The sequence below is a fragment of the Bos taurus genome, chromosome 25 (genome assembly GCF_002263795.3).
Source record: "Bos taurus isolate L1 Dominette 01449 registration number 42190680 breed Hereford chromosome 25, ARS-UCD2.0, whole genome shotgun sequence".
NCBI classification, from domain to species: Eukaryota; Metazoa; Chordata; class Mammalia; order Artiodactyla; family Bovidae; genus Bos; species Bos taurus.
The window spans coordinates 33294053-33316599 of record NC_037352.1 but is presented as its reverse complement, the minus strand read 5'-3'; the positions used below and the strand labels follow the sequence as shown (position 1 = coordinate 33316599).

The following is a 22547-nucleotide window of genomic DNA, read 5'->3' as shown; positions in this document are numbered from 1 at the left end:
TGTTCCCCCCAGACGGCAGCAGACAGCCCGCGAGGCAAAGCGGAACAGCACGGGGCAGAACGGCCCGTCCGGGACACCCACCCCCTGGCTTGCACGGGCCAAGGACCCAGACTGACAAATGACTCAGACATACAAACACCCGGGCCTGGGCAGAGGTTACTGGATCGGAGACGCGGGCCTCCGGAGCTGGGACACCCTGGGGCAGTGTGTGGAGCTGAGGCGTGGGGCAGGGGGGATGGTCCTCCTTGGCCTTCTCCTCCCCCAGCCTCAAACGTCTGCTTCAGTGGACCCTGTCCCACTCTTGAGTACTTGCTGTGTGTGTGTGTGTGTCTGTGTGTTAGTCACTCAGTCGTGTGACTCTTTGCGACCCCATGTGCCTGCCAGGCTCCTCTGTCCATGGAATTCTCCAGGCAAGAATACTGGAGTGGGTTGTCATTCCATTCTCCAGGGAATGTTCCCAACCCAGGGATTGAACCCAGGTCTCCTGCATTGCAGGCAGATTCTTAAACATTTGAGCCACCAGGGACTAGACTCTTAAAGCCAGAAGTTTTCCCTCATAAGGGCTTGTGGAGACCCCTGTCCCGTCTCCATAAAAGGAAACGAGTGCACCTTAGGGTTGATTACTCCTGATGTCACCTTCATCAGGTATTACAAGGTGATCTGTCGCAGCTCACACACTGATCAGCGTTAATCCCTGTCACAGTGACAGCCACTGGCCCCTCTGCCCTCCCACCCCAGCCTGGGGGGTTGTAGAAATGCTAGCCCGCCTTCCCAACTCCCAAACCCCGCTCTGAGCACAGGCTGTACTTCCCTTGGGTTTACCCGGGTTTGGGCAGATCCCATGTGATGAAGTAAGATTCCACGAGTGGCCCAGATCTGCAGCGTTCAGTCTTTTTTCAGCTGCAGATGCTTTATCCCCAGGAAAGTCCGCTGCGGGGGTCCCAGCCGCCTCTGGGGAGGCTGAGCTGCAGAAGGCCGCTCTCCTCTCCTAGATGAAATGCTGCCTGGTGCCCCTCGGTAGGAGGCCGGCCTCCCTGGCTCGGTCACCAACACAATGGCCTCTCCCCTGTGCTGTGCGTTCCTCGGGCCTCCCACTGAGGGCCCCCAAGGACTGCACTCTTCCCTCTGTCCCTTCTCCTCATGCCCTGTCCCACTGGTAACCTTTCAGTAGCAAGAACCACCCCCAGTGTTCCCTCCTCGCTGGTCCCAAGTCAGGCTCATTCCCCACCAGACCCAGACTCCTCGTGGTCTCACCCTGGACCATCCACCCAGCAGCCACTGGCCACAGGAGGCTGCTGAGCACTTGAAATGTAACTGATCTAAATCAAGGTGATAGTCAAAGTGTATCCTACACTCCAGTTTGAAGACTTTGTACAAAAAAGAATGCAAAATATCTCTTAAATAATTTTTTGTATCCATTAATTGCTCCAAATACAATCTTTTAGGTATATTGGGTTAAATGCCACCCCACTCCAGTACTCTTGCCTGGAAAATCCCATGGATGGAGGAGCCTGGTAGACTGCAGTCCATGGGGTTGCAAAGAGTCGGACACAACTGAGCGACTTCACTTTCACTTTTCACTTTCATGCATTGGAGAAGGAAATGGCAACCCACTCCAGTGTTCTTGCCTGGAGAATCCCAGGGACGGGGGAGCCTGGTGGGCTGCTGTCTCTGGGGTTGCACAGAGTCGGACACAACTGAGGTGACTTAGCATAGCTTATTAAGCAAATTAATTTTATTTGTCTTTTCTTTCAAGTGGCTACTTGTTATTGTTCAGTTGCTAAGTCATGTCCAGCTCTTTGTGACCCCATGGACTGCAGCATGCTAGGCTTCCCTGTCCTTCCCCATCTCCCAGAGTTTGTTTGAACTCATGTCCATTGAGTCGGTGATGCCATCCAACCATCTCATCCTCTGTTGTCCCCTTCTCTTCCTGCCTTCAATCTTTCCCAGCAGCAGGATCTTTTCCAATGAGTTGGCTCTTCGCATCAGGTGTCCAAAGTATTAGAATTTCAGCTTCAGCATCAGTCCTTCCAATGAATATTCAGGACTGATTTCCTTTAGGATGGACTGATTTGATCTCCTTGCTGCCCAAGGGACTCTCAAAAGTCTGGTCCAGCACCACAGTTCGGAAGTATCAATTCTTCAGTGCTCAACCTTCTTTATGGTCTAACTGTCACATTCATCCATGACCACTGGAAAAACCATAGCTGTGACTACACGGACCTTTGTTGGCAAAGTGATCTCTCTGGTTTTTAATATGCTGTCTAGGTTTGTCACATTTGTCATAGCTTTCTTTCCAAAGCTACTAGAAAATTTAAAATCAGAAGAGGGGAAAGCTCAGACCTTAATGTCATTGGCAGCTGGGTCTCATGGGTGAGAAGGGATGGGCCAGGGCAGCGTGTGTATGTATGGCCTTCACTCTGCCTTCCTGCTGCTTCTCTCTTAGAAGGTCTGCTCTGGAGCCCACACTACCCAACCAGCATGCAAGTCCTTCCCAAACCTCACTTAGGTTGAGAAATTCTTGTTCCCGCTGTTAGTGTAACGAGGACCTTATTTCCCATGGGACCAGCCGGGGGGACGCTCGCTCACACGGAGGTGTAAATGATTGATAACTGAGGCCCCCTCATTTGAGGGAACCCCAGTAGGGGGTCCCAGGTCTGGGATGACATCGAGCTCTTCCCAGGCTAGCTGGCAGCCTACGCTTACTCTCTCTGGTCCAAGGTCCCGTGCAGATAGATAGCACATCCTGCACTCAGTGGACAAAAGGACCGTGTGTAGATAAGGAAGAAAACAGAAACCACACCTCCCGGGTTTCTGGAGGTCTGTCCTTATCACCAGAACTCTGCCCCCATCTCCTGGAGTGCACGTCTGTGTTTGTCCTCTCATACTCTTCAACCATGAAGGAAGCAGAAATGAGTCCGTCCTCACACTGCCCTCAGTGATGGCCAGGCCAGTGGAGGATAAGAATGAAGCACCAAGTTCAAGTCAAGAACCTTCAGAGAGCTTCTGGGGGCAGGCATGTCGAGGGGCACGGAGCTGGAGGAAGTTGAGACCAGTGAACTCCAGCAGCAAAGGTCCAGCACCCAGCCCTCCAGGACGAGTCCAGGTGCTGGGGAGCCGCTCCATCAGCCAGAGGGGAGGAGAGAGGCAGAGCAGTGGAGCCAGGTCGGGCAAGGCCCTGAAGGACATGCTCAGAAATCCGGGCTTTGTCTGAGAGGCTTTTTCTGAGGGTTTCTGAGCACAGCCATGACTGAGAGCCAAATGGAGGCTGGGGCTCTGTCCTTCCTAAAGGTCTGGAGAGGCTGGTGGCCCATCAATGACTCACCTGGATGCTCTGGACCAAGTGGGTGGGTAACACTTGGTGGTAACAGTAAAGCCAAGCCCCTGCAACATTTGGTGCCCCAGGCAGTTTGACATTTTCTTTTCTTTTTTTTTTTTTACATTGCTTATCTGTACAGCTATGCCGGCAGGTGGGTAGAGAGCAATTCAGGACTGTTGTGTTTCTTGAATGAATGAATGTTGGTCTATCACTGTAACCCCCAGTTCTTACATTTTATGCCTTGAATGCATTGGACTAAGTGGCACTGGATAATCAGTCTACTGGGTTTGATTCTTTGGAGGTGTACAGAAAGCCTGTGGGATATGAGTTCAGGGAGCTGCTGTGATACAGGATGCTAAGGAAAAGGGGGGACTCAGGGATGCAGGTGGGGGACAGGACACAGCGGAGAGGCTGGGCCCGGCAGCCTCAAGTCGTACCCTGCAGGCGCCCCCACACCTCTCCTGGCCCCCCCCCCACCACTACCCCTGCAGCAAGTCCTCTCCCGCTGGCTCCAGCCTCCCTCCCAGTCCTGGAATTAATAAAGACTCTGAGCAGACTGCGGTTTGCAAGTCTGAAAGCCGGTTCCTGCCCACGTCACTGCCCTGAGAGGAGTGGGGCCCAGTTTCTCCCCAGTACCCTTGTCCTTCCCGCTCCCCGGGACGGGGCAGGCACTCAGATCCACCCTACCCCCTGGCTTCCCCTCCCTTCCCCCAGCAGGCACATCTCAGGCCCCGAGCCTCAGCCCCTAACCCTGATCACCCCCTACCCTCAACAACAAGGGCTGGCTTGGGCTCATCATCTCATCAGCGACGCCCCCTGAAAGGATCCCCAAGTAACACACACAGGAAGTAAGAGCTGTACACTTACTGTGCATGCACAGATTCAAGACAGTTCTTCTAGCACCCACACCCACCACCTTCCAAACTCCTAGAGCAGCCACTGCCTAAGAGCAGGGAGAGGAAGGGGAGAGCCCGGGGTCCCAGGGTGACCCAGCAGAGAGCCAGGTCTAATAGTTACATGGAGTGGGGCTTGCAGAACTAATGTTAACAGCAGCAGCACTGCAGCTAAGACCAGGGCACGGAGCATTTCGGAACTGCAGCACGGTACAGAAATATATGACCTCATCTCACTCACCTTTGCGATAACCTCCCAGGCAGGAGTATTTATCACCATATGACAGATGAGGAAACCGAAGTCCTTTGAAGAGGTTACCCTGATAGAAAGTGCTCGAGCCAGAATTTTAGTCCTAGGTCCCACCAAGCCCAATGCCTGGCCTCTGGCCCCTGCCACCCCGGCCTCCCCCACTGGCCCTGCCGACTGCCTCGGTGCTCCTGGCTGGAGGAGGGGTCCTTTAACTCCTGTCCTCGGACTTGTGACTGTGTTCTCCTCTTATCCTCCCTCTGGGGGCAGGGAAAAGCTCTCAGACCTCACGGCCTTGACTTTTCCCCGTCGAAAGCTGGGATGAAGTCAGGTACCCGTCTCCCTCTCCTATCCTCTGGCCCCTAAATTTTCCCCACTTAGGTGGGGAGGCATGACCCCCTCGTTTCCCACCCCATCTCACCCCTCAATCCCCAGGGTCCCGATCCCATAGTCAGGCAAGGACAGCCCAAGTCCTTCTGGAAATGCTGGTCCCAGTTGTTTCAGCACAGGGCCTCCCCCTCCTGGCCGCCAGAGGAACGTCAGCCCCAGGCATTCTCCTGGGGCAAGGAGAGGCCTGGTAGTCTGAGGGCTACCAGGTCTGGTTTGGGTCCTAGGGATGCTCGGTGTTCGGACAGGTGGGGGCCAAGTGATAAAGGTGGGGGATGTTGGGCCACTTATCAGTCTGAGTGGGCTCCCTCGTCCCCCTGGTTCTCTGCAGGGCACCTGGGGATCCAGCCTGACCTTAACCAGACACCGTGGCCCGCATAAACGGCAGGGGGCTATATCTTCATCCATGACAGACGGAGCCCCTTGATGTATCAGAGTCTCCAATGTGACCCCCTGATGCCCCAGGGAATGACACCAACAGGGTCTCAACCCCCAAGCCATACTGCCCGCAGCCACCTGGCCTCTGCAGACCCGGATCCTAGACCAACCCATCACCCCCTCCCCAGCCTCAGGCAGGAGGCTGTGACCTTAACCCACAGAGAATGGAGCCCTGCAGGGCATCAGGGTCCCCTTCCCTGCACCCAGATGCCCCACGGGGGCAGCAGCAACACAGTCTCACCTTCCCAGCCATTCTGCCCACAGTCCCTTGACCTCTCCAGACCCTGGCCTGGATGGACCCCAGACCCCAGCCCCCTCCCCAGCTTTGGCCTGTCTCTGGCCGGGTCTGGGAGTGGTGAGGGAGTCTGGAGGGCTGGGGTGGGGGGGCAGAGGCGCAGGACAGCTGGCCTGTGTCCCCACACTGGGCCCGGGGCCCAGCCGGAGGGGCGGGGGCCTGGCCACTCAGGCCTTGGCTGGAGCCGGATTTTTGGCCGGGCTGCAGGGCCCTCCCTCCTGCTTCCTCTCCCGAGGGCTGTCCTGGCAGAGGCCCCCCTCGCACTTTCTGGCGGGAACAGGGCCAGCAGCGAAAGAACAGCCGCAGAGGGAAAGCGGGAGAGAGATGGGGGGAAACTGTGTGTGTGTGTGTGTGCGCGTGTGTATGTGCGCGCGTGTGTTTTAAGGGAAAAAAAAAAAAAAGAGCCCACAGTCCAGTCCAGTCAGACCCAGCCTGGGAGGCTTGCGAGCCGGCCTTTCGTAATTGCCCCCTCCCCGTGGCCCCCTCCCCGAGGCCTCCCCCTTCTCCCGCCCTCCCGCCCGCCCTCTCTCCCTCCCTCCTTCCCTCGCAGCCGACGAGGCAGCAATTACGCTTTGGGGATAAAACGAGGCGCAGAGAGCGGGCTGGGGCATTTCTCCCCGAGATGGCGGGTCTGACGGCTGCGGCTCGGCGGCCCGGAGTCCTTCTGCTCCTGCTGTGCATCCTCCAGCCCTCGCAGCCCGGAGGTAGGCCTCCCCCTGTTCCCCCCAAGGGCCCGCAGCCCTTGGGCCGCCCGCTCAGGTGGCTGGACCGACCGACAAGAGGGCTCCCTGCCCTCCCAGCACCCTCCAGGGGGCTCCCAGGCAGGAGCCCCTCAGCCACTGGACCCTCGGAACCACCCCTCCCGGGAGCCAGCCGTGCGGAGCAGAAACCTGTCATACGTTCGCCCCGAGACTAAGAACGGTGATGGTCCCAGATCAGCGCCGGCTTCTGCTGCCCCGACAGAGTGGATGAACCTTGCTCTGTCCTGGGGGGCTCTCCCAGGATGGGGATCCTGAGCACGCTGGGGAAGGGCCGGCGAGGTCCGGTCGGGTCTGTGAGCACCAGCGGTTTGCACACCTGTGGACCCAGTGGCTGTGTACACGTGCCCCAGGGACAGGGGACCTGGGCTGGAGGCCAGCTCTGCAGGAGTGAGCTCTCTGACCTCAGCAGGTTCCTTGTCCCCTGGGAAGTCGGGACCTGCTCTGGGTGATGTCAGGGTTAAGTTGATTACAGGGTTGCGGGTTGGAAAGCTGCCGCTGTGGTCTGTCCCTGGTGAGAAAGGCTGGGACTTCTGAGCATGTGTGTAAGTATGTGAAGTGTACGTGTGTGCACGAGTGTGTTACATGCTCTTGTACAGGTGTGCATGGTCTGTATATGTCCAATCGTGTCATCAGATAAAGGAGGAGGTTTCTGCAAGGGGATGAATGTTCACAGGTTCATCCCTGGACAGGTGTGTGTGTTTGTGTGTGAGTGTGTGTGTGTGTTGGAAGGAGGGGTGTTATAAGATATATGAAAGTGCCTGTTAGCATGTGCAGAAGTCTGCCACCCAACAGGCATGTACACAGAGGCGATCTGGTGTCCAGGTGTGTCACTGGGTGTGGTTTGTCATTGTGCATATGCGTGCGTGAGAGTGTGTGTGTGTGTGTTGGAGGGAAGCATGTTATAGGATATATTCATAGGATATGTGAAAGTGCCTGTTAGCATGTGTAAAAGCCTGCCACCCAACAGGCGCATCCCAGAGGCGATCTGGTGTCCAGGTGCGTCACTGGGTGTGGTTCGTCATTGAGCATGTGTGTGCGTGTGAGTGTGTGCGTGCGAGTGTGTGTGCTATGGAACACCAGCGAGGACAGGGAAGCTGGGGAAGGTATCCGTCTCCTGGCAGAGGGAGAGGCCTGAGTGCTGGGGGCTTGCACGAACCTGGGGGCACTCCCGGGCCACCTGGCATGTTCCCTGCCGTGGTCCCGGAGGACGTCCCTCTCCAGGTGCTACGCACCTTGGGGGGACTCTGGGAGTGGTCCCCCCGCGTCCCCTGAAGGTGCTCCTGGCCGTGGGGAGAGAGAGGTGCAGGCAGGCTCCTGAAGCTTTGGTGGGGTAGCCTGGGTGGGGTCTGGTTTCCAGGAGACTCCTCTTTGCCGTGAGAACCAGTGGGGGCCAGTGTCGGGATGGGGGGGCCACTGGGTGGAGCAGGGCCAGGCCAGAGGGCAGGAGCAGGAGCTGGGCAGAGGCAGCAGCTGTTTCCGTGAGATTGACCGGCAGGGCAGGACCGCTGGGAGCAGGGGCTTCCTGCACAGAGGTCAGCTCCCAAGTCTGGACAAAGCCGAGGGATGCTGGCACAGCATCAGGTGGGGTCCCGTAGGGGCCAGAGAGACCATCCCAAGGGAGCAGCCGTCCCCGGGCCTGAGATGGCAGCTTGGGTCCCATCTGAACCTCCTCCCCGGAGTCTGGCCCCTGAACACCTGCCTTCCCAGAGACAGCTCCTCGCTAGAGCATGACGCCTAGCCTCCGCAGGAACCCTGAGAGTAGAGAATTTTTATCTACACTCCACAAACAGGGAGATTGAGGCTGAGACAGGCTAAGGCAGCACCAGGGGGTGAGTACCAGCCAGCTCGTCCCTGGGCTAAAGGATGAGGGAGGTGGGGGCCAGGTTCCAAGTGGCATTTGGGAGGGGGCAGGCCTGGGCCTGAGTACTCCAGGGTGGGCCTGCCCTAAGAAGAATGCACCCTCAATGACCGGGTTAAATGCTCCGCTGGCCCTGTTCTTTTTTTGCAAACATAAATCTCAGCTCTGTCCTGGGTGGTAGAGTAGCCGGGTCCAAATAAGGGGTGTGTGAACTGATGCGTTCTTCTGGGGTTTGTGCCCAGAGCCTCCCAAAGGAGGGGCCCCCTCGCACATACACAGGCTCAACACAAGCACACACACTCTCACACCTGCCCGGCTATCCTGAAGGATGTCACCCCTATGGGTCCCCTAGTCCCAAAGAACCACGTTGCCAGTGGAGACAAAAACGGGACAACCCAGGAAGGCTCTGCGATGGAAGGGTTGTCTGGACCCATTTAAGATGGGTCAAAAGTAGCTTTGAAGATCATTTGCCCCAGACTCCCTTGCCATTTAAAGAGAGAGAGAAATTAAATCAGTTATAATTGGGACCAGCTGCCCCAAACCCCCAGAAATTTTATCATTTTAGCTTTGGGTGGTTTTTCATTTTTGTTTTTCTGATTTTGGAACTGAAGATGGTTTTGAAACAGGGATTTTTTTTCAGCCTATTGGAACTTGAAACCATTCTGACATGGGGTCTCACCCCCAAATTCTTGCTTTACTTGGTCTGAGGAGGGACCCAGACATGTAGGTCTTGTTAAAGCTGCTGCCCAGGTGACTCTGAGGGGCCTCCAGGGCCTCGGACCCCCAGTTTAGGGGTTGATGCTGCTCTCTGAGTCTGCTGGGGCCGAGGCAGGAAGGCAGGCATGCCCGAGGGGAGGGAGGGGACAGACTCAGTCACTGAAGGGCGGATTGTTTTTGAAAAGCCCTTGGCAGCCTTTCTCCATGCAAACAACAAACAGCTTCGTGTGGTCTTATCTGCTCCCCAGGCCGGCCCCCCTGGACTTGAAATTGGCAAAGTCCCCTGCCAAGGCCCGCTGGCCCTCTGCTTGCTCCCGAACAGCCGTCTCCCAGCTCTTTGAACCTGGAGCCCAGGGCCCAGGCAGAAGGCCCTGTGTGTGACTGGGGTCAGCTCTGAGTACCTGGCCAGGCATTTCATCTCTCTGGTTTATGGATGGTTTCCCTGGCTGTAAAATAGGGAGAAGATCCTTGCCCAGCATATCTCCTAGGGCCGGTGGGTGGCTCCAGCAATGTCATATTGCAAATAATGCATCAAGAGGACTATGGGAATGCAAATTTTAAAAACCATATATTCTCTTACTGGAGATTTGCTAGTGTGAACTAATATCAACCTTTGTAATTCATACACATTTATAAGGTTTAATTTTTCTCTTGCTACTCACGCCACATTTTGTCTAATGGGGAGGCAGCCCATGTGTAAACAGAGATGCAGTAACGGAGGAAGGTGACAAGCCTGGGAGAGAGGGTGGTGCAGAGGAAATCCAAGAAGGCTTCATGGCAGAGGTGACATTTGAGTTAAATCTTGAAAGAAAATTAAATGTTTGAGGGGCTTCTGTGGATGGGAGGTGAGCCTCGGTCTTTGGGGCTCTAGGGGGCAGAACTGGAGAGACAGAAGAGCAGATTCTATCTCAGTAGGAGGGAGATCTCTGTTGGTAGAGCTGATAGCATCAGGAGGTGGTGATTTGCCTGTCACTGGAGGCGTGCAAGCAGAAACACAGGATGTTCGCAGAGGAATTTCAACCCAGGCCAAAAGACTGTTATGATCCCTGAGAGTCTAGGACCATGATTCTAAGATGCAAGAGACAAGTTCCACCCTGGGCTAGCCGGTGAAACAAGCCAAACCCACATAAAACAAGACAAGTATGCTCCAGGCCAACTGCTTTGGGCAGCTGAGCAGTGGGAACCACAGGCTCAGAGACGGCAGGGGGGAGAAGCAGAGCCCAGTCTTGGTGGAAGGGTAGGACTTGGAGAGAGGAAAGGGCATTCCTGGCAGGAGGAACAGCTCAGGCCAAGGAGGGGAGGTGGGAAGCAGGATGACCCTTCGCATGAGGGGCAGGAGAGGAGACTGCTGCCTTTTCAAAAACCTTTGATCACCACCAGTCTTATTCTGTTCTCCCCTCTCCTGTACTCAAAGAGGGGCCCGGCGGGGATCCTTTACGCCCACTAAGGCTTCTCCGTTTCCTCACTGCAGAATGGGGATCAAAACCTTTGGCTCTGTGGGCCGTCATGGTTCAGGCATGGAGTTTGGCAGACACTGTTGGGCTCTGAATCATGGAGGTGGAGAGTGGGGAGAAGAGAGAGCTGGGGAGAGCTGGGTAGGCCCTGGGGAGAGTGAAAGCAGAAGAGGAGCTGGCTGATCACAGGACGGGCCTGGCCCCTGCGCTGGGGGGAGAACAGAACCCCAGGAGAGGAACTGGGGGTTCAATCAGACCAGCCTGAGGTGGGGAGACCCGTAAGCCCGTTGGGGATGGAAGAGGTCAGACCAGACCTCCAGGCAACTTCCTTGGCTCCCCTCCACCAAATTCACCCATCCTTTATTGAGCACCTATGTCTCCCTGGCCCCAGGCCATGTACTGTGAAGTAGAAACAAAGTGTCAGTCATTAATTAATTTACTTATTTTGGAGCAATTACGGAGCAAGCGCCAGGCCCAGGGCAGGTCTCTGGAACTCTTTGACAACTCCGCAGCAACCTGGCAAGGCAGAAGTTATTAGCCCCACGTTTCTACAAAGGAAACTGAAGTTCAGAGAGGTTAAGTGACTTGCCTGAGGTCACACAGATGGTAAGAAGTTGGCACAGCCGGGATTACAGACCAGATGGGTCTGTCCTGAGCCCTTTGCTCCCTCCGCCCACCACATTGTTCTTGCAGCCACCCAGCGCCCCCCTCCCCCAACTCTGGAGCCAGAGAGCCGAGGGGAGAGGAGAGGAGGGGGAGGGGAAGGAAGGGGAGGAGGGAGAGAGGCCAGGCAGGGAAAGGCACACGAGCCAGTGCTCAGAGCTGGAAGCCCGAGCCAGAGAAGGCATCAAAGGACCATGTGTGCGCTTGGCAGTCGATGACAGGGCCCGAGCGCCCATTCCCAGCAGGCCCAGCCTCCTGGGCCACGGCTCTGAGCCCCTCAAGGCTCTGAGCAGATTACTTAGACACTCCAGGCCTGGATCACAGTGCCTGGGGCGGCGGCGGGGGGTGGGGGGGAGGGGCGGGTGGCGCCGGGGCTTTGGCACAGGGTGACCATGACAGCTTGGCATCCTCCACCCTGCTGGGCCGTGGCTGAGGCTGACCAGGCCCTGGGGCCAGCAGGCCCAGCTGTGCAGCACAGCCAGGCCACAGAGGCCAGATGTCTGCTGGGCATGCGGGAAGCTGCCCTACACTCTCCCCTTACCCCATTCATTCAGCCATGTTCAGCTGGGTGGTGCCGGGGCTCAGGCTGGGGCACCGGCAAGGCAGCTTGTCAAGGGGCCATTCAGTGGTGATGGAGTCAGGGCCTGGTCTGCACCAGGATTGTCTGTTGCCATGACTACACACAGGCTGGGTCTGGGGCCCGGCCTCCCAGTGTTCCCCTGTGAGAGCTTCACGGGTCCATGGGGACTGAACTCGTGATCTGGGCTGGGCAGACGGCCCCTTTGGCCCAGCCAGTGAATTAGCTTTTCCTTAGGAAACTATTCACTTTGCTCATTCATGGTGTCCCCCTCTGGGCCCCCGCGCCTCCTTAGACAGCTCTGTGTCAGACAGCCAGAGCCCCACCCAAGCTCTGCTGCCCAGCAGCTAAGGACGCTGACCTCACGCTTTCCTATCAGTGTGGGAATGGCTGGGCTTCGGCTGGCAGCAGCCGCGTTTCCTTACCGCTTGCTGTCACAGCCCAGGCCTGCTCTCCCACGACGCTGGGTCCTGCCCACGCTGCTCAGGACTGGAGAGACGTGGCCAAAGGTGCTCAGACCCAGTCCCTGGCCAGGCCTTCCCCAGGTAACACAGCACGAGCCATTATGCTCAGAGGACTGGCCTGGCTTTGAATCCAGCCTACATCTATTTGCAGCTGTGTGACCCCCGGCCCGTGTCTTAACATCTCTGAGCCTGAATTCACATCTGTTAAATTGAAGTTAATAATCCCTGCCCTTCCAAACTCACTGGACCATTTTGAGGAGCAGGAAAGAGAAAATGCTTTGCAAACATAAGGTGCTTGGGCGACACTGGTTACTTTGTAGACACACAGGATTATTGCCATCATCCCTATCTTTTATCTTAGACTTTAGACTTCCCTGGTGGCTCAGACGATAAAGCGTCTGTCTACAATGCGGGAGACCTGGGTTCGATCCCTGGGTTGGGAAGATCCCCTGGAGAAGGAAATGACAATCCACTCCAGGACTATTGCCTGGAAAATCCCATGGACAGAGGAGCCTGGTAGACTACAGTCCATGGGGTCACAAAGAGTCGGACACGACTAAGCGACTTCACTAAGACTCACCAAGACTATCTTTTATCATTACGCTTTTATTCATTCTGGCTCATGGGGGACTCTGCCTCCTTCCTTCCAGGGGTCCCAGGAGCTGTTCCTGGTGGAGTTCCTGGAGGCGTCTTCTTCCCAGGTAATGTACATGAAATTTGCACGTGCCCAGGTAAGACAGATGCTGATTAAATTTGCAAGAGACAGACATTTGGACATTTAAAAAGGAAAAAACATTGGCATGCCCACCGCAGAGGACTCATCAGTCACTCCTATATTAAAAAGCAGTTTACATGATGCTGTTCTACAACTACTGAGCATAAATTTTCTAAAAGATGAAACTCAGTGCTTGCAAAACGGTAGGAAAGTGGCCGCCTCACCCATCCTCTGCTGTTTAGTCTTCGAACCATTAACCCCACTCTTGGAAATCCATTCAAAGGAAATCATTGAAAAGAAGAGAGAGAGAAAAAAAAAAGCCATCTGCCCCAAGGTTCATAAGAATGTTACTAGCAAAAATGCAAAACAAGAAACCCGCTTGACAGGAGGGTGTGATTAAGTAATCTAAGGTTATACAACTACTAAAAAGTATGAATATGCTCTCTTACGGTCAAGTGATTTTCAAGTAAAAACAATATAAAAGCAAGAACAAGGTGCAGATGAAGATTAGCCCCACCTCAAGAGAAAAAAAAAAGGGCAGAATGTTAGCTCAATGGCATGGCCGGGGTTGTGGGGGGGGTGGGGGCGGGGATAGAGGGGGAGGCAATCCCTTCCTTTAATTTAGAAAAAAAGCTTGATGTTTTAACGTAGATTGAAAAATCACAGATAATATTTTCAATACTTAAAAAGTGTTTAAAGGACTTCCCTGATGGTCCAGTGGTTTAGAAACCACGCTTTCACTACAGGAGGCATGGGTTCCAGGTCCAGGGGACTGAGACCCCTCATACCGCACAGTATGGCCAAAAAAACCCACAAAAAATAAAAGGGTTTGAGCGTTCAGAACTCATGTGGAAGTGAGAGAAGCCACCAGCACATTCCCAGGCACACACAGAGGCAGGAGACTTTTGCCAGATGAGACAGATGAGGAAACAGAGGCTCGCAGAGCTCAAGGCTTGCCCAAGATCATGTGGCTAGGCAGCAATGGATTTGACCATGGGTCAGTCGATGGCTTCTTGGCAGGGACCTTGATGCCTTTCCCTCTCTCTCTCTATCCTGCTGACACAGGGGCTGGTCTTGGAGGCCTGGGAGTAGGAGGTGAGTTCAAACACCAAACTTGGCTCCTCGCTAATGGGGTCTGGGTCTCAGCCTAACCCACACATATCCTTGGACCTCAAACCTCAGAAAACTCAGGCATTAAGGGGTCCCTCTTTTCCCAGACTGAGCATCTAGTGGAGAGGGACTTTTCTAAAAACTATCTCCCTCAGCCCCCTAAGCCCTTGCCCCTAGTCTCTTCTCCCTGGGGGCCCCTGCCTTCTTTCACATTTCTTTTGATCCTTAGTAATATCCATGCAAATCCAGCTGAATGGGAACCATCACCCCCTTCAGAGGCCTGATAAACAGTGAGAGAGGGGGAAACCCCAGGTCAGGAAGGGACCTGGGCCCCCACCCAGGCATCTAGGTGCTGGGCTCCCAGCAGCTCCTTGTACACTGACCCCACAGTGAGACCCCACAGTGCCCTGTGGGGATCGTAGTGGGACAGGTGGGCTAGGACTCCCCATTAACAACCATCTCTTCCCTCCTTCCCTCTGTAGCACTGGGCCCTGGAGTCAAACCAGCTAAGCCAGGTAAGCCTTGCAGCCTCTGAGCACTGAGGGGGCAGGGGAGGGAAGGGGCCACAGACCCCTGAACCGGGCCTGTGGATGGGAGGAGGGAGTGAGGTGGTGGATGGACCCTCCCCTCTAGTCAACGCCTCCCAGGACCAGGCTAGGACCGAGCTCTGGGGCTTCCAGGGTCAGGAGGCTAGAGGCAGCTTACAGTCCTCCCTGAAGGTGGGGTGTCCGGCACCGACTCTGCCCAGGCCTCTGTGCCCCCCGAGAGTCCCCTCTGCACCAGATCCCAGAAAACAGCCCTGGTGCTGGGGTCAAAGGTCAGAATTGATGCTCCAGTGGCCACCAAGCCTGTGAATGTCACTCTGGGCTCAGACACAGATAATTGGACCCCAGCCTCTGCCTGAATGATCCCTGACTCCCAAATGAAGCCCTCTCTTACTCCAGGCCAAGATCTTGGCTATCCTTGACTCTGATGATCCATTCTGAGCCCTTATCCTGACCCCAGGCTGAGCCTTGACCCCAGATCAAAGCCCTGCACCTAACCCTAGGCTGCACCCTAACCCTGACCCCAGATGAGCTTCCTTCCTGATCCCAGGCCCCTTTCAGCTGTGCTCCGACCATGGAGTTTTCCAGTAAGATGTGGTTGGCTGTGTCCTGGCCCACAGGGCTCCAATCCACCGCTAGGTCCACTAAGCTCCAGAGAACACACCACACCCCCCTCGCCAAGGAAAGAGGGAAGGTGGGTTCCTCCAGGAAGTCCTGGTGGATAAGGAGCAGGTGGAGGAAGGGGTGTCTCTGTCTGGATTTATGATCTGATCAACACGAGATATAGCCTTTCCCCCCACCCGCCCCCCTACCCCGCCCCACTCCGTGTCTCCCTTGTTTTGAAGCCTGAGACTCCAGGACAGTTTGCATGTCCAACAGCTCTTACGAAATCCACCCCCCCTCCAACAATGTTCGATGATTCAAGTGCAAATGAATCTACAAAACCCAGATTCCCCTTCCCTGCAACCCCATCTGGGTTGTGAAACTCTAGGGCTGGGGCCAGGCAAGAGAGAGACACAGGAGGGCAGGAGGCCTGGGCAAGGGGTTTACTGGGGTCTGTAGGAGTCTGCAGGGCTGGGAGCCCTTTGGGATCCACTGCTTTTCCCGCCAGAACCTGTTTCCTATCTTCTCAGAGGAGTGAGTGATCTTAAAAGCATCTTTGATGGTGGAGAGAGAAGAGAGGAAAGGCTAGATAAGCAAGGGTGTGGAATTAGGATCGCACGTATCTGGGAAGACCCAAATGGAGGAAGTCGTGACTGCAGAGCTGGAGGAGGGACTGGTTGATCCCGTTGGCAGCCGGGGACGCACGGTCGGTGGTGATGAAACACCAGAGAGAAGACAGAAACTTGCACACAGTCGCAGTTGATAAAGTGAAGCTTTGAGTAATGAAAGATTTAGCGTAGACTTCCAAAAGGACTTCCAGCTTGGAGTGAAGATGTAGACCAAGAGGAAAGTCAGGACCTCGACTGATGAAAAGGGACTGGACTCCATGACCTCCCAGAGCTTATCTTTCAGCCTTAGGTCTCCGGGCTCCAAAGGCCTGGACTGGGCCACAGTGCCCCCCAACACAGGGCAGCTCCCCACATCCAGGCATACCCAGGAGAGATGGAACTGGGCACAGGCAGCGAGTGTCATGCCTGGGAACAACTAATCCCTTGGCGAGTAGAGGGTGGGTGGCCTGGCAGCTGCTGCTCGTGGGCCTCGGGAGCTGGCCCCGCCTGGGCTCTCAGTGGGGGACCAGGCAGCTGGGAGCCAGCACCACCCCCACCCCCAGCACCGGCTGAAGGCCAGTCACCCACCCAAGAGCCTAGGAAAGAGCAGGGGGGGGACATCCAGCGGTCATCCCAACAGGCTGCAGACACAACATGCTCTCTGCTCACAAGCCCTGTGGTCCCAGGAAGGCTGGGGACACACCAGCCTTTTTGTACGTGGGGAAACTGAGGGAAAGTGAAGGGCAAGTGACTTGCTGTTTCATGCAAGGAGTAACATGGGGCAGCAAGATTTAAATCCAGAGCTCAGTGACTCTGGAGAGTGACGGTTGGATAAGCCAGGCCTCTCGGGGCTCCCAATCTTGGCCATTCTCACCCCTCTCTCCTCCTCACCCCTCTCTCCTTCTTTCCAGGGGTTGGACTCCTGGGGGCATTTGGGCCAGAGAAGTCCACGGGAAGAAGGGGAGCAGGGGTGGGACTCTGCTCAGGGGCGACCCTGGAGGGGAGCCCTGGAAGAGGGCAGATGGCTGCAGAGAGCCACCTGCCCCACCCCACCCACCAGCCTCTTCTTGCTTCCTGGCCGGTCCCCATCCTCTCCTCCCGGCCCCTCTGTGGTCAGGAAAGGCCAGAGGGTGTCTGCTGCCCTGCTGGACCTCAGGAAATAGGCCAGAGCTGGGGCGGGGTGGGGCCGGCAGCGCTGGGAAGTGAACCCAGGCACACCCCAGGCCCGGCCAGACCACACCACACCTGCCCGGAAGGGAGATGGGCTGGAGGCAGAGGCCCATCTCACAGAGGGCCTGGCTGGCTTTCAGACGGGCCAGCTCACATAAGTAGGAAGTGAGGCCAGGGGACCACACCCAGAGAAAGGCAGGTGGACTCTCCGGGACTCAGCTGTCCTGCTTGTTTGGGGTCGGTCCCCAGAGAGGCCGCCTCTGAGCTTGGGACCCTGGTGACCAGGACTGGCGCTTGTGGGAGAGATTCTCATATAATTGGAAACAAAGCCGGCACGGTTGTGAACTCCAACCTGATTGCCCATCGGTCCTGGCCAAAGCCGTGGAATGTCTCCTGGAGGGAGAAAAGCAGAGATCGAGCCCAGATGTGGGAAGGAGAGAGCCAGAGGGACCCATTTGGCTTTTTATAAACATTTTAGCATCTGTCTGCAGGCAAGGAGGCTCCCAGACTGCAGGGCAGGCTAGATGGATGACAAAAAGGGCTCCAGATACAAGGGAGAGGGCGTGGGCTGCACCAGGGGACTCCTGCAAGGAAGCCGAAGAAAGGCCTGGGGTGGGGCTGACGTGGGAGCAGGGCAGGGCCTGGCCTGGCCTTGCTGGCAGCTTCTGCTCAGCTCCAGCCTCAAGGGAAAGCCCTCCTGGGTCCCCCGTTAGCTGGCGGGACTTCTAAGGAAACTGAGAGGTCTGGTTGGGATCAACACAGTGGCACCCACATGGCACAAAGCAGTTGGTTACTAAGCAGTGGTGACTATCTTACCAGGATTGGCCTCCAAGTACCGAAAACTTGAGTTCAGCTTAGAGACCTGAGTGGCCACACACGGATCCCAGCATTGCCGGGTTCCGAGAGTCCCTTCCCACCCTGGGCCCAGGAACGATGACCCACACCAGCCTTCCCTCACCTGGCTCTGTGTTCTTCTCCCTACAGGTGTCGGAGGGCTTGCCGGCCCTGGCCTTGGAGCAGGTTAGTGTTAACATCCAGGCAAGATGCTCCTTTGGGTGCAGACCAGGCCTCTTCTGGGCACTGGTGTAGGGTGTGATGTTAAGACCACCTGCCCGGGGCCCCGGGAATGACAGCTGGGTCTTGGCGCTATTATAACATACTGACGAGGTGGCAGTAGTGGTTAAGAACCCGCCTGCCAATGCAGGAGACAGAGGCAGATTCGATTCCTGGGTCGGGAAGATTCCCCTGGAGAAGGGCATGGCAACCCACTCCGGGATTCTTGCCTGGAGAACCCCGTGGACAGAGGAGCTACAGTGGACTGCAGTCCATGGGGTCCCAAAGAGTCGGACACAACTGCAGCAACTTAGCAGGCAGCAAGCAAGAAGAGCTAGAAGGAAGCAGCCCCCGGAGCCCAAAGAAGTCACCCAACTCAGCGGGGCTTCAGGAAGGCTTCCTGAAGGAGGGAGGTGTGGAAGTCTGACTCCAAAAGATCCCTGTAGCTTGTCAGGCTGAGCGGAGCAGCCTGGGCCGTACTGCATCTCTGACATTGAACCCAGTCACATCTTTGCACGGAGCAGAAGAGCCTCAGATGTACCTCCTGGACGGGGTGGGCCAGGGCCGGGCTGGGAGCAGGAGCTCACCTATCTTCCTCTCTGCAGGGCTCGGGGCTTTGCCCGGCGCCTTCCCAGGGGCTCTGGTGCCCGGTGGCCCGGCTGGCGCTGCTGCAGCCTATAAAGCCGCTGCCAAGGCCGGTGAGTATTACCCTTTGGGATGTGCCGTAAGCCCTCTGGCCTCTGTGGGCTCTCCACCTTGCAAAAAACCTTTCCTGAGTTGGGTAGCGGGTGGGCAGGTGAACAGGATCCTCAGCTCCAGTCTCCTGGGGGTGATGGGAGGCAACTAGCTATGTCTGAGTCTCAAAGTGAGGCAGAGGCGGAGCCAGACCTCAGTCCAGTGTCCTGCTGCCTTTCACGGCTCCTGGTGTGACCCGCCTCTGCCTCTGCAGGTGCTGCTGGTCTCGGGGTCGGCGGCATTGGTGGTGTTGGCGGCTTAGGAGTGTCTACAGGTATGGAGGCGAGACCTGGGTGGCCCGGGAGGAAGTCGTGGGAGGAGGGGAGCCCCCTCTGATGTGGCCCCTTCCCCTCCAGGTGCAGTGGTGCCTCAACTTGGAGCCGGAGTCGGGGCTGGAGTGAAGCCTGGGAAAGTGCCAGGTCAGTGGATGGAGTCCCTGGGGCTGGAGGGCAGAGGTCAGGGAGAGGCAAGAGCTCCCAAGCTCCCCCCAGGGGCAGGAAGGTCAGGGCCTGGCTGCAGCGGGGCAGGGGTCAAGGGGCAGAGGCAGGCCCAGAGCGTGATGCCGGGTCCCAGACAGGGGCGAGGGACTCCGGCCGTCCTTCCAGGCCCTTCCTCCAGGACCTTGGAGCAGACCTGAGAGACAGGCTCTGTGGCAGGCATTCGGGTGACCGATGGGGACACTGAGGCGCAGAGCAGGGAGTCAGTGCAGCAGGGTCCGCCCAGTCCCGGCAGGGCTGGGGTGAAGCCCCATCCGGTGCCCGTCCCTCTGCACCGAGCCCTCAAGGAAGTGACTTCAGGTTCAACTGAAGGCGGCCTGAGTCCGCACAGCGGGAAGGGAACATCTGGAAGCTGTTAGCCCCGAGTTGGGCTGGGCCGACCGTGTCCGGCCGTGTAAACAGGCTCCAGGAGACGGGACAAATCCACGCACAGAAGGATCTGCAGATGACTTCCGGAACTTGTGGGAGGGGGGCCTGCAGCCACCACACACATGTCCCCAGCTCTTCCCCAGGGCGATTCTGGGGGGCTAGCTCGGGAGCCTTGGGACTGCCGCAAAGGGAAGGACCACGAGAGGCTCCTGGAGGCACGGCTGCTGCTCACACGGTTTTCTTTTGGCCGTAGGTGTGGGGCTCCCAGGTGTGTACCCGGGCGGAGTGCTTCCAGGCGCAGGTGAGAGCAAAGAGGAAAAGAGGGACCCTAGAGCGAGGAGAACAGCCCCTGGCAGCCTCCCAGGGGGCCCCCAGCTCCCCCAAACTGTGGCCACCGGAGTCTTGACGGGCACTGTTGCCCTAAGCATTAAAGCTCAGGCCACAGACCAAAGATAGCTCTGGTTGTCTTTCCCCTAGGAAGACCAGCAAGCTCCCCCCAGCCCCCCCAGAACCCCAAGCCTAGGCCCAGACCCAGACCAACGTCACAGCCTGCGGTGGGTCTCCAGGGACAGACCGAGTCCCCAGAGTGGCCAGCGGTTTCCCAAATGCCATGAGTCACCGGGGGGCCCGCCCAGCACATCCGCCCTACAGGAGACCCTCGGAGTTGCCCTCTCAACCTCCTTTCCCCGCCAGGGCCTGGCCACCCTACGCAACATGTGACCTCCTGAATTCCCCCAAAACCCCAGACTCAGGCTGGCTCGGTGGGATTGGCTGGCAGAGGGTCCCCCGTGGCCCCTGCCGAGCCCCTGCCTGCTATGGTGGCCCAGCCCCGGTGTGGGGAGAAAGGAGAGGTGGCAGCACTAAACGCTGGAGACCTCCCAGCCAGAGCAGATGATGGTTTCGTGTTTGGTTGTGAATCACATCCACTGAGAGCCCCTCCCCGCCAAGGGCACAGGCCTCCCCGACCTGCAGCCTGTTCCCTTGTCTGCCTGCCTTCTCTGATGAGGCTGGGCAGGGCGATGGGAAATTAACTCCAGTTTAAGAGACAGGCCAACAGAAGCACAGGAAATAGGATTAAAACTTCTGACCCTGGGGCAGACAGGGCAGAGAAGTCACCACCAGAGGAGCCCTCCACCCACCCCATGAGCCACGCCAGTAGCTGACATCGAAGGAAGCCAGCTGTGTCATGGAGGGTGGGTGCAGTGCCAGGCTGGCCCTTCCAGGTTGTACCTTCCCCACCCTCACCACCAGCCCCCTCTTTGCTCTCTCAGGAGCTCGGTTCCCGGGTATAGGGGTGCTCCCCGGGGTTCCCACTGGAGCAGGAGTCAAGCCCAAGGCCCCAGGTATGTGGGACTCTCCGATCACCCTCAGTCCCCTCTGTCCTGGGTTGAGTGGGGTGGGGAACCTGGGCTCAGCTGGCCCAGATGGGTGGTGCGAAATCCCTGATGTGTTTGTGATGAGCTGGGAGGTCTGGGCAGAACTGGCCACGGCTTGGGCCAGCACTCCCCTCACCAGAGCCAGGGTGCCCTGGGCCTGTGGTGGCCAAGCTGCAATGATGGCTCCTTGTCATTACAGGTGGGGGCGGAGCTTTTGCTGGAATCCCAGGTAAGGCAAGGCTGGGTCCCTCCACGCCAGGGAGGGTGGGCAGGCCTGGGGGGCGGTGGCGGGCAGCCAGGCAGGGATTCCTGCCTTGGGAGGAGCTGAGCACTCCCACTGCTCCAGGCCTTGGACTGGCTTCGCACAAAGTGGCATCCGTCACAGGCCTGCTTCCCCTGCCCCCACTCCTGTCTGGCAGCCCAGAGGAGCCCAGAAAATGCAGCAGCCTGTGCCAAATGGCGAGAAGGCTGCGGTCTCCGAGTGTAGCCCAAGCCACAGGAAGGGGTGCATCCTGCAGCTTCCTGGAGGAAGCGGCCCGTCGCTGGGGGTTGCTCAGCTGACTGATGACATAAAGAGGCAGGAAGGCCCTCTGGGCAGGATGCTTTCCATATTCCCATGCCATGGGAGCTCATTCTAGCCTGAGCGGAAAGTGGGACTGGAGGCTGGAGGCTTCGCAGGGGCTTCTGGCCCACGTGGCTGGGGCCTGATTGCTTTGCTTTCCTTGTTCCCGCAGGAGTTGGACCCTTCGGAGGGCAGCAGCCTGGAGTCCCGCTGGGATACCCCATCAAGGCACCCAAGCTGCCAGGTAAGGCAGGCAGAGGATTTGTGAGACACCACTCACTGGGCCTCCCTGCTGGGAGGTCAGTTTGGGAGGGGACTTGTTTGTCCACCTGTATCTTGGCGTGGCTGGAGAGGGTAGTCAGGAAACCTGAGTAATTTTGCCCACTTCTGGTCACCAGCAAAAGAAAGCAGGGAGGAACGAACTTCCCTGGTGGGTCCAGCGGCTGAGACTCCACACTCCCAATGCAGGGAGGGGGCCGGGTTCAAGCCCCAGTCAGGGAACTAGAGCGGGCACGCTGCAACTAGAAATCCCCCATGCCTCAACCAAGATGCTGCAAAGCCAAATAAAGAAATATTTTTTTTAAAAAAGAAGGAAAGCGGGGACAGACCAACATCTTGCAGGTGCTGGCCTCCCACACACACACATGCATCCCTGTCCACACACACATACACACGCACAGAGACCCATAGCCCTGATGGGAAGCCATATATGTTGATGGCAAGAAACACCATTCACTGGAAAGAAACCTCTGATGTCAGTTCACCCCAGCTGTCAAGCTCACACGATGATGAGCTATTTCCTGCTGGGGAAGAGACTAAGGAAGACCCTCAGGCTTGGGGGCCATGGCAGGTAGAAGAATGGCCATCCCTTTGTGCCCTGGAGCGGCGCATCCTCTCCCCTCTCCTCCTCCAAGGCCTTGGCTCTCCTGAGAGCCTCTGGAAGCAGCTCAGGACCCTGGTGGACAGAAGGAGGCCTCAGGCCTCAGTACGTGTGGGGACTAGGTCTGTCTGCCCAGGTAGCCGGGGGCCCGGTGAGGCGTGGGGCCGCCAGGGGGCAGCCGCTGAGCCCACGCTCCATCTCCTCAGGTGGCTATGGACTGCCCTACAGCACGGGGAAACTGCCCTATGGTA

General features: G+C 57.2%; 1 protein-coding gene across 12 annotated transcripts in view; it reads left to right on the top strand.

Annotated features, from left to right (window-relative positions):
* The first annotated feature begins 6135 nt into the window (after window positions 1–6135).
* ELN (elastin) overlaps window positions 6136–22547 on the top strand; it is a 33054-nt gene continuing 16642 nt past the window's right edge. For 6 of the 12 annotated variants that reach the window (XM_024984636.2, XM_024984637.2, XM_010819618.4 and 3 more), the window contains exons 1-12: window positions 6184–6283; window positions 12724–12774; window positions 13854–13883; window positions 14381–14413; window positions 17809–17844; window positions 18483–18575; window positions 18827–18886; window positions 18969–19031; window positions 19732–19779; window positions 20750–20821; window positions 21054–21083; window positions 21589–21660. In XM_024984636.2, the coding sequence (XP_024840404.1) occupies window positions 6202–6283; window positions 12724–12774; window positions 13854–13883; window positions 14381–14413; window positions 17809–17844; window positions 18483–18575; window positions 18827–18886; window positions 18969–19031; window positions 19732–19779; window positions 20750–20821; window positions 21054–21083; window positions 21589–21660 (670 nt within the window). In that variant the 5' untranslated portion in view covers window positions 6184–6201. 12 annotated transcript variants of the gene reach the window in all.